Source organism: Octodon degus, unplaced genomic scaffold (genome assembly GCF_000260255.1).
Source record: "Octodon degus isolate 3935 unplaced genomic scaffold, OctDeg1.0 scaffold00002, whole genome shotgun sequence".
NCBI lineage: Eukaryota > Metazoa > Chordata > Mammalia > Rodentia > Octodontidae > Octodon > Octodon degus.
Window position 1 is genome coordinate 20,831,822 of NW_004524578.1, and position 12,491 is coordinate 20,844,312.

The window sequence follows — 12,491 nt, forward strand, 5'->3', positions numbered from 1 at the left end:
GCTGGGGGATTGAACCGCGGTCCCTGTGCTTTGCTAAGCTTGTTCTAAGTAGGTGCTTTAGACCACTGAGCCATCTCACCAGCCCCTCATCCTTCTTCATATTTTACAAAAATAGCTTAAGGTGGTGAACAATGAGGTCACAATCCAATCGCAAAGAACCTTGACAACCAGGCAGAAAGGTATGTTTGTATTTCATCCTGAGGGTAACAGACACTGAACAGAGGGTTAAAGAGTGGTAAAGAGATAGTCAGGGAAACCGAGGAAAATGGCCAGTAATTCCAAGAACGTAGCTGAGAGGGAGGCAAGTATTAAACTGGACTGACTGACAGCACTGTCTCCAGCAGAGCTCAAGCAGCTGGATGCACACTGGACCCATGGAGGACAATTTTTTCCCCCCAAGAAGGTATGAAAGAAAAACTGTGACAACAGAGTTGGTGACAGGAACAGAGGAGATGAAGAGTCATGGGTTAAAGAATAAAGCCAGAACAAAGTCAACAGACTGGAAGCACATTAATGGAGAAACAGCAATTTCAAGCTACTGGGCTAACAGCTTTAAGAGAAATGAGACAGGATAAGCAGGAAGAGGCAGAACAATGAATAGCAAGAATTCTGAGGATGGCAAGGGCTAGGGCATGAACAAATGGCTGAACTGTGAATGTGTGAAGTCTGAAATTCTGGGTAGGTTCTATATACATGTTAAAGGGAGCCATAGCAATAGGTGGGCCCAAGTTCAAAGGGAAGAGGAACGATTAGGAAATTGGTAAGCAGGAAGATAAAGACTGGCCCTGAAGTAGATGAGGCTTGGGAGAATGAGAGGGCTCCACTTTGCAAAGAAGCATTGTAAGAGAGGATTTCAGCTAGAGTAGAAGCTGGAGGGAATAGCTAACAGCAATGGACAACATCAAGGGCAGTCTGTTACTTTGGGAGGAGAAGTTTCAAGTGGCTGAGGAGAAGGTTCAAAGTTGACGTGGGAGACAGTGCAAAGCTATATGAAGAAACATAGTCAAGAAGGGATGGCTGGCCCACTGGGTCTATATCTGGGACCCTAAAATGGACAAGCATAAGCTGCAGGAAGTGTGTCTTTATCCCTGGTTAAAAAGGGACATTTTTAGAAAGAGTCAAAATGCAACATGGTGGCCAAAACAGGCCATTTTTCTCATTGAAATTAATTCATAGTCACTGCTGTCTTGGTATATGTTTTACGAGAAATAAATGTCTACCTCAACTAACCTATAAATTTAAAGGTACTTGTGCCTTTGTCAAGTTCTTGTGCCAAAACTACGAATTATGTCAACTGCACTCTTCTGCTATGACAATAAGCCTACCTTAGTAGAAAGTGACACGACAACCTAAGCCGGCCACTTCGAAGGGCTCCTAGCTCATAGTCATCTGTTCCATATCCTGGGTCAGGCTTACTTACAGCAACGTAACATTTATTTAGTGAACAAGAAGCATGTGCCAGAGATACTCTAGGTAAATAATCATCACACCCTAAAAAGCGGGTATTATCCCATCTTAGCAAAAATATCACTCAGTGGTATTTAGTATATATGAGTAACAGCCAATGAGGGACAGAGTAGGGCCCATTATTCCTGATTCTGAGCTACACCTTCCTAGTGTAACACTAAGTACTTTTTTTTTTTTTTTTTGCGGAGCTGGGGATTGAACTCAGGCCCTTGCACTTGTCAGGGAAGTGCTTATTCCACTGAGCCATCTCCCCAGCCCCGCTAACTACTTTTAAAATGGCTAGGGCCTTGTATCTGTATGGCTTCATCTTCCTGTTACTTTTTCCTTTTTGTTCCAGTTCTTAAAGATCACCATCTACAGATGAGTAATCTTACATGAGTAATCTTACCTACCAGAAGTCAACACCATGGGCCTAACACATCTGGGTCTCAAAACTAAGCCAGGGTCCTGCCATTGTGGGAATTCATTTAAAAGGCTCCATCACAGATATGAATCAGAATATGCATTTTAAACAAGAGCCCATGATGTGTGTAAAAATTAAGGTCAGAGGAAAACTAATCTAGAAAACTAAGGCTTGCTACTTCAAACTTCTGTCACTCCCTTTTCTACAACCAAATATCTTCCATACATGATTTCCCTTGATTTAAAGACTGCATGCTGTACCATATAGTTCTTAGAGCACAATGGTAACTAAACAGAAGGAAAGAAGGAGGGACACCAAATAAAGAAATAAAAGTGGCTATATGAGACATTTCCCCAGAGTTTTGAGATCTGAAAACACTGCACAACAGGGATAAGAAGGAGAACTAAAGAAGCAGAGACATAATACCAGGAACAAATAATACAAAGAATGGCACAGAATATGATAATACTATGGTGGACAGAACCAGCTGAATACTGTGAAAATCACTCAAGACAGTGAAGAGACTTTCTACATTCACTCTGGGTAAGAAGAAAGAAGCTAGGGCTAGTGCTTGGAGCAGATACATATTAAGAGAAAAGAGAAAAATTCTATAAAGAACATTGCTATCTCACCTGACAAAAATGGAATAAAGTTTAATAAGAGTATTCTATCAATTTTCAATTGTCTGAAGTTCATTACTGTTTTATTACCCATAAATGTAAAATAACCTTTTTATCCTTAATGGTTTGGAATGGAGAGATGCAAGAGCACAAACAAATGATATAGCAAACAGGAGAAAATGAATGTTAGTAACAGGACAATCCGGATAAAGCTTGTATGAGACTTCCTTCAATCTACAGAAAAAGCCAGGTTTCTGGAAACTGAACGATGGTCAGATGCCCTAGAGTGACCTGACTGTCCCTCTATAGCCCAACCTGGCAGAGGGTTCCAGCTCATTAAAGGTACTTCAGAGAGTACAAGAGACCAAATCAGCACTAATATTTTTAGACTGATTGTTAACTTTCTCTACTTTCACCCTTCTATGCCAGCTCCTGTGGGTTTTTACAGCTGAGTCACTGTTCGAATTTTCGGAAGCCTTCCCCAAGAGTACAAAGTCACCCAGAGTCTGATGGAGGCAACAGCTTGAAAATGGATGCTTACATTGCAAGATGTTGTCTGAACAGCTGAGCAGAAGGGCAGACTAGGCCTAAGGGATCACAGTTAAACACTTGTTGACTAACGGGAGCAAACAGTCACAGTGAAAATCCAGACTGGGAACCATTATTCCCAGCTCAAGATACAAGGTCATATATCTGAAACCTTTCTTCCTCATCTCCACCCTTGACTCTAGGTTGCTTGCTGAGAATCCATCTGAAGGCAGAAAGGTAGGAAAGGCTGAAGACAGCTTTCATCCCCAAACCACTCTTTGTGACCCCAACCATATTACTCTACAACACACCCCAACTCAAGTGATAACCATGTAAGTGTGATACCATCCACGCATGGCCTTTTCCCCAATACCTGCCTCATTTTAATCACTGAACAAGTTCCATTACCTTCAGAGAATAAATATTCAGATTCTATATAAGACCATCACATATCCAACTTACCTCAACTCTTCTCTCACTGTGGAGGTATCCACTCTCAACAGTGCTTCCTGGTTCTCCCTGCTCTCTGCACTGAAAGTTATTCCCAAATAGACTACCTGACTTCATGACAGAGCTCAGGCTCTAGTATATGATGAAAATTTTTGTCAAACTCAATCATTATGTCCTAGAAACTATTAGGGCTCAAAAACACTAAGCTGTGAAGACTGTTCATGCCATTGATCAACACAAGTAGGAGGGGGGCCAGGGAGATAGCTCAGTGACATAAGCACCTGCCTCACAAACACAAGTAGGAAGCAGAAAAGTAGAATAAACTGTCAGAACTATTATATGCAATTTTAAAGAAAAGCTACCAAGATAATCTGTGGATGTAGCTTAGTACAGCACTTGCCCAGTATATGAGAGGCCCATGGTTCAACCACTAGCACTGCAAAACAAAGCAAAAATCCTACCCAGGATCAACAGTGTGGCTGAGCACTCACCATTCAGTAAATATTTATTGAACAGCCATGAGCAACTGTGGTTGCATGCTGGAAATATGATGAGTGGAGAATTTGGAGCTGAAAAAGACCAAGAGTCCTTGGCTGGTCTGAGGATATCCACATTCCACATGGGAGAGACCTAAGACTATTTGGAATGCTGCTTTAGAAAGGCTGTTTGAAAGATGATGGAAGTATCAAAGCAAAATACTGAAGACTCTTCTCTCAGGCTGATCTAGCCTACAGATCAGTGGTTGGGGGGTACTGTAAGTAACACAGGGAATATTCCAGTCACTGGCCAACCAGTCAAAGTAGAAACTAGATGAGGTGAACAAGTTAATTCCCACAGGACTTTATAGGGTATGTCCTCTGACATCATAGACTGAGCGTCTAGTTGCCTCCTAGGCTTCTATATGAGGTATTAAGAGTCATTCCCAGGTCCTTCAAAGTAGATTCTCAGGTCACCCCACTCTCTTGCTGAGTAATGTTGTACACACAAGAAGCATAAAAGGGAAGACAGACAAATCCAGCAGGTGATACAGCAATGAGCTACGAGTGACAGGTGGAGAAGAGTGGGAACTATCTGTCTAGCAGCCTCATCTTTAAAGTCTCATCAAGAGAACGTTTGATCTCTGATTACATAGCCCCCAGTACTGTGGAGAGAGTTATGTTTCTTGTCCAAGTGATTGTGCATGGAAGCACAGGAAACATGAGTTTCAGAACCAAATTGACCCAGCTTAGACTAATGAGTTCGTCACTAGTTGTGTCACTTTTGGCACTTTGTAATCTCTGGGAGCCTATTTTCTCATCTATGCAAGCATTAAAATCATGTGATATACTCAGCATAAGAAGTAGTTGAAAATGATGGCTATTAGTCACTCTATCCCCCACTGCAGGATATTACAGACAGATTCTATGGCCATATTACAAGCAGGACAAGAGTGGCCCTGGCCAAATGCCATTCAGAGTGCCTGAGAAAAACATACTTCTAATACTGATCTTGCTTGAAGGGCATCTTTCATACCAGGGTAGATAATCGAGAAAGGAGGGACCTCACAAAATGCCATATCCAAAAACCATGTGGGCCTTGCAGGCATGGCCTTCAGAATCAGACCCCACCCAGGGTCTTCCAGTAGGACTTTGAGGTCAAAGGAATTTATATAGCAGCAGCATTCTAGCCCTTGGAGAATGTTCTTCATGTACCAGCCTCATGTTAAGACTCACAGAAAGATTGTATTAACGTAAATAAATAAATAAATCCTTAGGGTAGAAAATGGAAGCCCTAATCATAGCAATTACTGTGCTCGGTTTGGTATATTTTCTTGTCTGTTACCATTGATAGTCATGGGCATTCTTAACAATTTTAACTTATTCACTGATGCACCTTCAGTGCCTAATAATGCTTGGCACACAGCCGGTGTTTAATGTCCAATGAGTTTACCCAACATGTTTAGTCAAGAGTTTTGCTCTCCAAGCCCTGCCTTCCACAATGCTAATTACTTAAGAGTGGTAGAAGATAGTCAGACAAGAAGCCACGGCTGCCTGGGGTAATATGTCAATAAGTACAGCCTAAAGGATAAGCTTGTGCCCTGGGCCCCACACAGACACAGCAAGGAAGCAGGCTGTGTGCAAGGATAACTACCAGATTTCCTGAAGCTATTGAAATCTCTCCTCTCTGCCTGAAGAAACTGACCTAGTTGGTTTTCAGAGGGAAAGGCAGTGTAGGCACTGGAATGTGGGCTGTATGTTCCCGCATTGCTGGCGAGGGTGCACGATCTGGTACTGCAGCTGGCTGGTGGGAGAGCTGCATCCTACTCTAGGAGGCGGTACTTTCCTGTGGGCTTTCCAAGAAGGCCCAGCACACAGGACAAAAAAAGAGACCACTGTCACTACAGCTCTAAACATCAAAGATGGCACAGCAAAGAACATGGTAATTAGGAATGGGTGTGTCTTCAATTCTCAGAAAGGAAGAATTATCCATACTAACTCTGCCCTCAATCAAATCATTCTGCTCAGGCAACTGTCTGGTCCTTATGAATCTGGAAGCTCAGACCCACAAAATCAGATCTTTCTCTGATCTACAAAATCATGCAATATTTATCACTAAAGTGCCTGAGTTTTGAAGGTGAAGAATAAAAAACATTCCCACTACAGAGACAAATAGCTATAGATATAGGCTTTTTCATGGTGAGGAAGCTGGACCCTTTAATATAAGGGACAGGGTCTGGCTATTGTTATCCAGGCTGGCCCCAAACTCCCAGCCAAAAAGTGATTTTTCCTGCCTCAAAATCCTGAAGAGCTAAGATTGTAGGCTTCTGTCACCTTGTCCAGACAACCTATTTTTATACCCTACTTCCATAAGTAACTTTCAGCCGGGGAGATGGCTCAGTAGAATAAGCACTTGACTGGCAAACCCAAGGATCTGAGTTCAATCCCCGGTTCTGAAAAAAAAAAAGAAAAGAAAAGAAAAGAAAAGAAAAGAAACATAAGTAACTTTCAGGCCATATATGCTTAGCTTCCAAGCTGGACACACCCACATTTCCATGGTCCAAAGATGTATTTCAAAAAGACCCTTGCAACCTAAGGAAAATGAGAGCCAAAAAAGTACTATCTTCTCAAAACTGCATCCCAGTACAAATGCTTGGTCAAACAGCGATGATCAACAGACAGATGCCCACCTCCTCTGTGAGCTTTTCTGTCTTTTGGTCAGATCCAGTGGGAGTAAGGATGGGAGGAGGCTGCTTCAAAGAACATACAGAAAAAACAAAAACAAACAAACAAAAAAAAACAACTGTGCTTCTAAGCCAAGGTCCAGGCATAGGACACCAAACAGTGACACCATACTTTCTTACCAAGGAATGGAGAGCAACTATCAATCTTTCCAGAAAAGCCTGACTCAGCTGAAGCCAGTACTTCCAGAGGCTCCACCATAACACAGAGGCAATTACTTGGAGCAAAGCTTTTCCCTACTCATATCAAAAATTTAAAAACCCATTTCCCTTCTCCCAAATGGGCTTTAACCAATACAACCAGGCATTAAAATGCCTAGCAGATGCACCAGTCCCAGGCTCTGCGAAGGATTCTAAAAAAAGACCTGCGCCAAAAAGGTGGAGACCAAGAGAATCGACAGAACAGTGCTTTGCTGCCACGACTGCTGGTTCCTGGACCAGAAAGGTGGGGAAACACAGCAGGCTCAATGGACCTCTCATTAGCACCAAAGGCAAATGGCTGCACCTACCTCGCCCATTTTCCTAGAGAACCTATAGCCAACACTTTTTTTTTTTACATACAGTAAGATCTATAGACATTAAGTATATTTGTAGTACTGAATGTTTACATTTCTTCCTGAATACTTTAATACTTGTGTCTGGTCAACTCATCTCCTAACACTACAAGAGGGAAATAAACATATAATGAGAAGTAGTTCAAAGGGTTGCCAAGAAGTCCCTTCAATTTGTCCCATCAAATCATGCCAAAACAAGGGATCCTATAGGGGGAGTGGTTCTTCCTTCATCCATCTAGCTACCCAAAAGAGAGACACAAAGAGATAGAAAAAGAGAGACAGAGACAGAGAAACACAGAGAGAAAGGGAGAGGGGGAGAGAGATGGGGAGGAAGGGAGGGAGGGATAGGAGGAGGGAGGGACAGAAACAGAGACAGAGACAGAAAGGAAAGTGGGGAGGAAGGAAAGCAGGGAGGAGGGAAGAAAGGACAAGCCTCTGTGGCCGGGAGTTATCCCAAGTCTGCTCACCCTCCCTATTCCTTTTAGGATCTATGCTCTTAACCTTATGCAAAAGCAATTTCAGTATCCTAGCATTTAGTACCCAGCTTCAACTGAGGTTACAGTTCTTTCCCCCTCACAATGATTCAGGGATCACCTGCCCTTCATATACAGCTTTCTAGTTTTAAAAGCCACTGAGAGAATCTGGTCATCTAGTAATAATCCCTTAACTCCCTTCCCCCACCTAAAAGTGTTTTGCTTCATCATCTCCAAGACAGGCCTGGGCATCAGGGAGTTAGCTGGATCTTCTTTGCATAAGGCTGTCACCTTGGGGACCCTTCTCAGAACCACCCAGGTATAAACTAACAACTCCAGGGAATTTATCAGGGTAAGTGGAAAAGCCATGCCTGGCTTTGTGAGCAGCCATCTGTCCAGCCACACTCACAGCTAGTATTTCCATCTCTTGCAAAACAGCTCCATGTTGTGTGTGTGTACAGGGAATGAGCAAAGGGGAGCAGAACAACTGTTGCTGTGGATATCCTCCATTAGCACCACCCCTAAGCCCCCTCCTCCATCTGACTCATCCTCTCACACTTACCTGAATGTGTGCTGCTCTGGGCTGAGGAGTCTGAGTCCTGGGTGCTCCAGGGTCGGTCCCAGCCCGTCAAGCTGAGGGACTGCAGGCCAAGGCACAAGTCATTTGCATCTGGGAGGCCACGAGAAGATTCTTGCGCAGAGGTGGGGAAAAGCATCTTGCTTGCAACTGTTTCTTCAGAGTCCTGGAAGTCTGTTTTGGACAGGATAGTAGGAACCCTAGAGTTAAGCGCTGTTTTTCTCAGTATCAACAACAATAAATACTATTAATAATAGTTTCCGAGGCTCAAGAGCCAGACATTCAAGCTGGCTGGATGCTGCAGCTGCTGCCTCTGCACTTTTGGGGGCGTCTGAGCAAGGGCAGTTGCCATACAACCCCCTCCCCACAACACACCCCTATCCCGTCTGCATTACAGACTGGGCCAGCATGTGATCAGGCTGCTGATGCTTCCCGCTGCCAGTGACATCAGCTGGCTGAGCTGTGCAATAGAGAGCGGCATCATCCCTCGCAGAACGGGGGAGGAGCAGGAGGGACGACAGGGAGGAGACTTGCCTCCTAGGGAAAAAAACACAGCATAAGAGCTACTTGGAATAGTCCGGGTGCAGTGCCGGTAAGTCAGGGTTCCAAGGCAGCGTCCTCCGGTCTCTAGCAATGGTGAACAAGCAGCCCTCAGACACGACTAAAGTCCTCTCTGCTGACAGCAAAGCCAAAGCAGCCGACTGCCTGCTTGTGTAGCTCTGCCCTCCTGCCCCTCCCTCTCTCTCCCTCAGCTCTCCACCCCCAAACCCAAAAACACTCTAGTCCTGGACTCTTTCCAGCTGCTGGCTCAAGCCCTGGCTTTGCAGCCCAATGCAAAGCTTCACAATCCTGCTAGCAAAAATCTGTGTTCCAAGTGGCCCCACAGCAGCACCCTGACACAGCAGTGTTTACCACTGAGAAACGGGATAACCTTCAGAAAACACTGCACACTTGGACCTTGGGGAACAACACCTGGTGCTCTAGGCTTCCCTGGGGCAGTTTATCAGAGAAAAGAGGCCAGCTCTGGCAGAGGGAGGGGGAGTCAACTGGGCCATTCTAGGTATATCTCACAGGACACGACCCACACCCACATGCCAGAGTGAGATCTGCTCTCACTCAGATAATCCTTGTCCCCAGTCTCCCTTATACCAAGAGGATAGGCGTTAGTCTTGAGCAAATATATGGGCCCAGCTCCTCTACTATCTCCTACAACTGAAGGCACAGACTGAGCAAACACTCCCAGAGTAGTGTCAATGGGCCAAAACAAGAGAAACAGTCTCAGAATTATTTTACCCTATCAGAAATACCATGATCAGGAGTTAACATCACCAGGTTCTGCCAACACTTTCTCTGCCTTTGTTCTTTCAGAGCCTTTGAAACGGTAAGGCCAAAGTGTGAGGTACACTGGGTCCTTTAACTGCTAGGCCTTCTCTCAGGGATGCTGCCTAGGACCAATGACCCATTTCTATAACCACTCAAAGCTTTAGCAAAATCTAAAGGTGGCCTAACTTTGGGAGATTCTGGCATTACCTCTTCATCAATGTCTTCTCTCTTGCATCAGTCATTTTTCAATAAGACCCATAGTCATGAAGAAGGGGATTAGGGCAGCAGTTTCAACCCCAAACAGAAGGTTGCTCACACCTGACACACAGCACTCTGCTGGTTTTCTGTTGCAAGCAGCAGCAGCAGCAGCAGCAGCAGCAGCAGCAGCAGCAGCAGCAGCAGCAGCAGCCGCAGCAGCCGCAGCAGCCACAGCTGCAGCATGCCCACCTGGGGCCTCCTCTGGCAGGGACTGAGTGGAGTAGGTGAAAGGGAACAGCTGGCCACAGCCTCCTGCAATACATCCCACCTTGAGTATACTCAGAACTAGAGCCTGGTCAGTCTCCTGGTCTCAGGACTCCTGAGAATTTTTTTTTTTTAAAGCTTTGCTGCTGTGTCATCCATCCATGTTATTCCTGTTTGGCTGTAGATACTCTGCTTGCTCCCTATCTGTGTTTGCCAAAGATGTGCTTAGCACTGCATAGGCTAAGAATTCACTCGTAATGGCAATGTCCCCACCTCAGACCACTTTCCTGTTTCTTGATGTCCATCCTTCCCCCAAGCTAGGAAATATTTTAGTGTACTAATTATAAAAGCAAAATGGAGAGCCACAAAGATAGCTCAGTGGTCTAAGAGCCTGCCTAGGCAAGCACAAGGACCTGGGTTTGGTCCCCAGTACCACATGCCACGCCAGACCCTCAGGTGTGCCAAGCCAGCCACCAAAACGGCATGGTGGTGCACAACCTGTAATTCCAGCACTGGTGAGGCCAAGACACTATGGGTGTATTCGAGCTGCATAGTGAGACCCTATACCAAATACATTAAAAAAAAAAAAAAAAGGCAAAATGCTTCCATTAACAACATCTGTGTTTAGATGGGAAGACAGCTCAGTGGCATAAGTGCCTGCCTAGTAAGGTTATAAGTTCAATCCCTGGTACCACAAGAAGAAGAAGAAGAAGGAGGGGGAGGGGGAGGGGGAGGGGGAGGAGACAACATCTATGTTTTAAGTATTTACTCCCTCCAAATCAGGAATATGTATTTAATCTCCTCTACCCTTACCTGCTTTTCAGTGTAGAAGCAGCCATTCTCCTACATCCTCTAAAATCAAAGCATCTGTATGTAAATGGCCACACTCAACCCCTGGCAGAAAGAATCTAATCAATTTGATTAGACTGTGTGACAGACTAGTATCAGCATCACCAGAAGCCTGCTACAAATACTAAATGTCAGGCCTCACTTGCAACATGTGGAACCAAGAACCCCAGTTAAAGTGAATGTACATGAAAGTCTGAGTAGCACAACTACCATAGCCTTCCAACTCTAAGCTAAAAGGTTCCTGGCCTGCGCAACAGATCTGTTAAATCTCTCAAGGGCCAGATGGCTACAAATACACAAAAAGCCTAGAAATCTACAAATGGGCAAAACTCTACCCTCAACCTAGAATCCTCACACTAGACCTCACCTTTATGTTTATTCAGACATTCCTCACTTCTCTAGACCCACCTCACTCCCCAAATCAACAGAGGCCATTCCTATTACACCTTGCTACAGCTGGCTAGAAATCAAGAGTCTTAGCAGGCTGACCTTGCTTTTTGCTTACCAGGCTGACCACTATGAGATCTCAATCAGGTTACTGAGTCTTCTGAGTATGTTTTTATCTGTAAAGTAAAAAAGTAGCTACTTTTTTTTTTTTTTTGGTGATACCAGGAATACAACTCCCGACCTTATGCTTGCAAAGCAGGTGTTTATGCCGCTGAGCGATCTCCCCCACCCCAAGAAGCTATCTTTTTAAGTGCTTCTGAGGATTAGCAAAAGCTTGGAGCTAGTTGTGGTAGTGCACACCTCTAATTTCAGTTAATCAGGAGGCTGAGGCAGGAAAATTTCAAGTTCTAGCTAGCCTGGGAAACTCTCTCTCAAAATGAAAAATAAATAAGGCTTGGGGATGTGTACGTATGATGCACATTTGTTATAGTGCCTGGCACAAAGTATCTTACCTGCAGGATAACCATCTAAGTTATTACAAACTAAGACACTTGAGGAGGATTCTTTTTTTCTTTTTTCTTTTTGGCTGGCTCAGGCTACCTTAAGGGTGGGTCTGGTACGGCAAGTGGTGCTGGGGATTGAAGGATAGTCCCTTGCCCCTAACTGATTTTGCTCAAGAAGGCACTTTAGAAAACTGAGCTAACCAATAAACTAAGACACTTGAAAGAGGAGGGGAAACAATGATTTTATAAGCATTATACACAAAGAGAAACCCTGTTAGACAAACTGGGAGGCATGATCACGCTAGTCATTCATGCCTAGAAATGTTACTTAAAAAGCTTCTTTTCTGAGGGCTCCCTGATCCCACCTCTCCAACTTTCTTCTGCTGTTTCTCTCTGTGCTAAAAAACGAAGAAATACCACAAGCTACTATGCAATGAGTCAACAAAAGGCCTGATAAGCAAAGATTAATTTTAATAAGGAAAAGTCCATGTGTGCCTGTAAAACTCACACCTGAGGCTGGATAGGCAGTTGACCCTTTTTATTGAAAGAGCTTTAACCCAATCCAGAAATGGGCATCCGAGATGAACACACGCTTCTCAGAGGAGAAATTAAACAAGCAAATAAATACATGAAAAAATGCTCCACATCGCTAGCCATTCGTGAAATGCAAATTAAAAC

The 12,491-nt window shown here is 44.2% G+C and overlaps 1 protein-coding gene across 1 annotated transcript in view; it reads right to left on the reverse strand.

Moving 5' to 3' along the window:
- Cpeb1 (cytoplasmic polyadenylation element binding protein 1) overlaps positions 1 to 12,491 on the reverse strand; it is a 92,920-nt gene that overhangs the window by 17,118 nt on the left and 63,311 nt on the right. Inside the window, exon 3 of the mRNA XM_004623330.2 lies at positions 8,275 to 8,463. Coding sequence (XP_004623387.1) covers positions 8,275 to 8,463 — 189 coding nt within the window. The remainder of the gene's footprint in view (positions 1 to 8,274; positions 8,464 to 12,491) is intronic.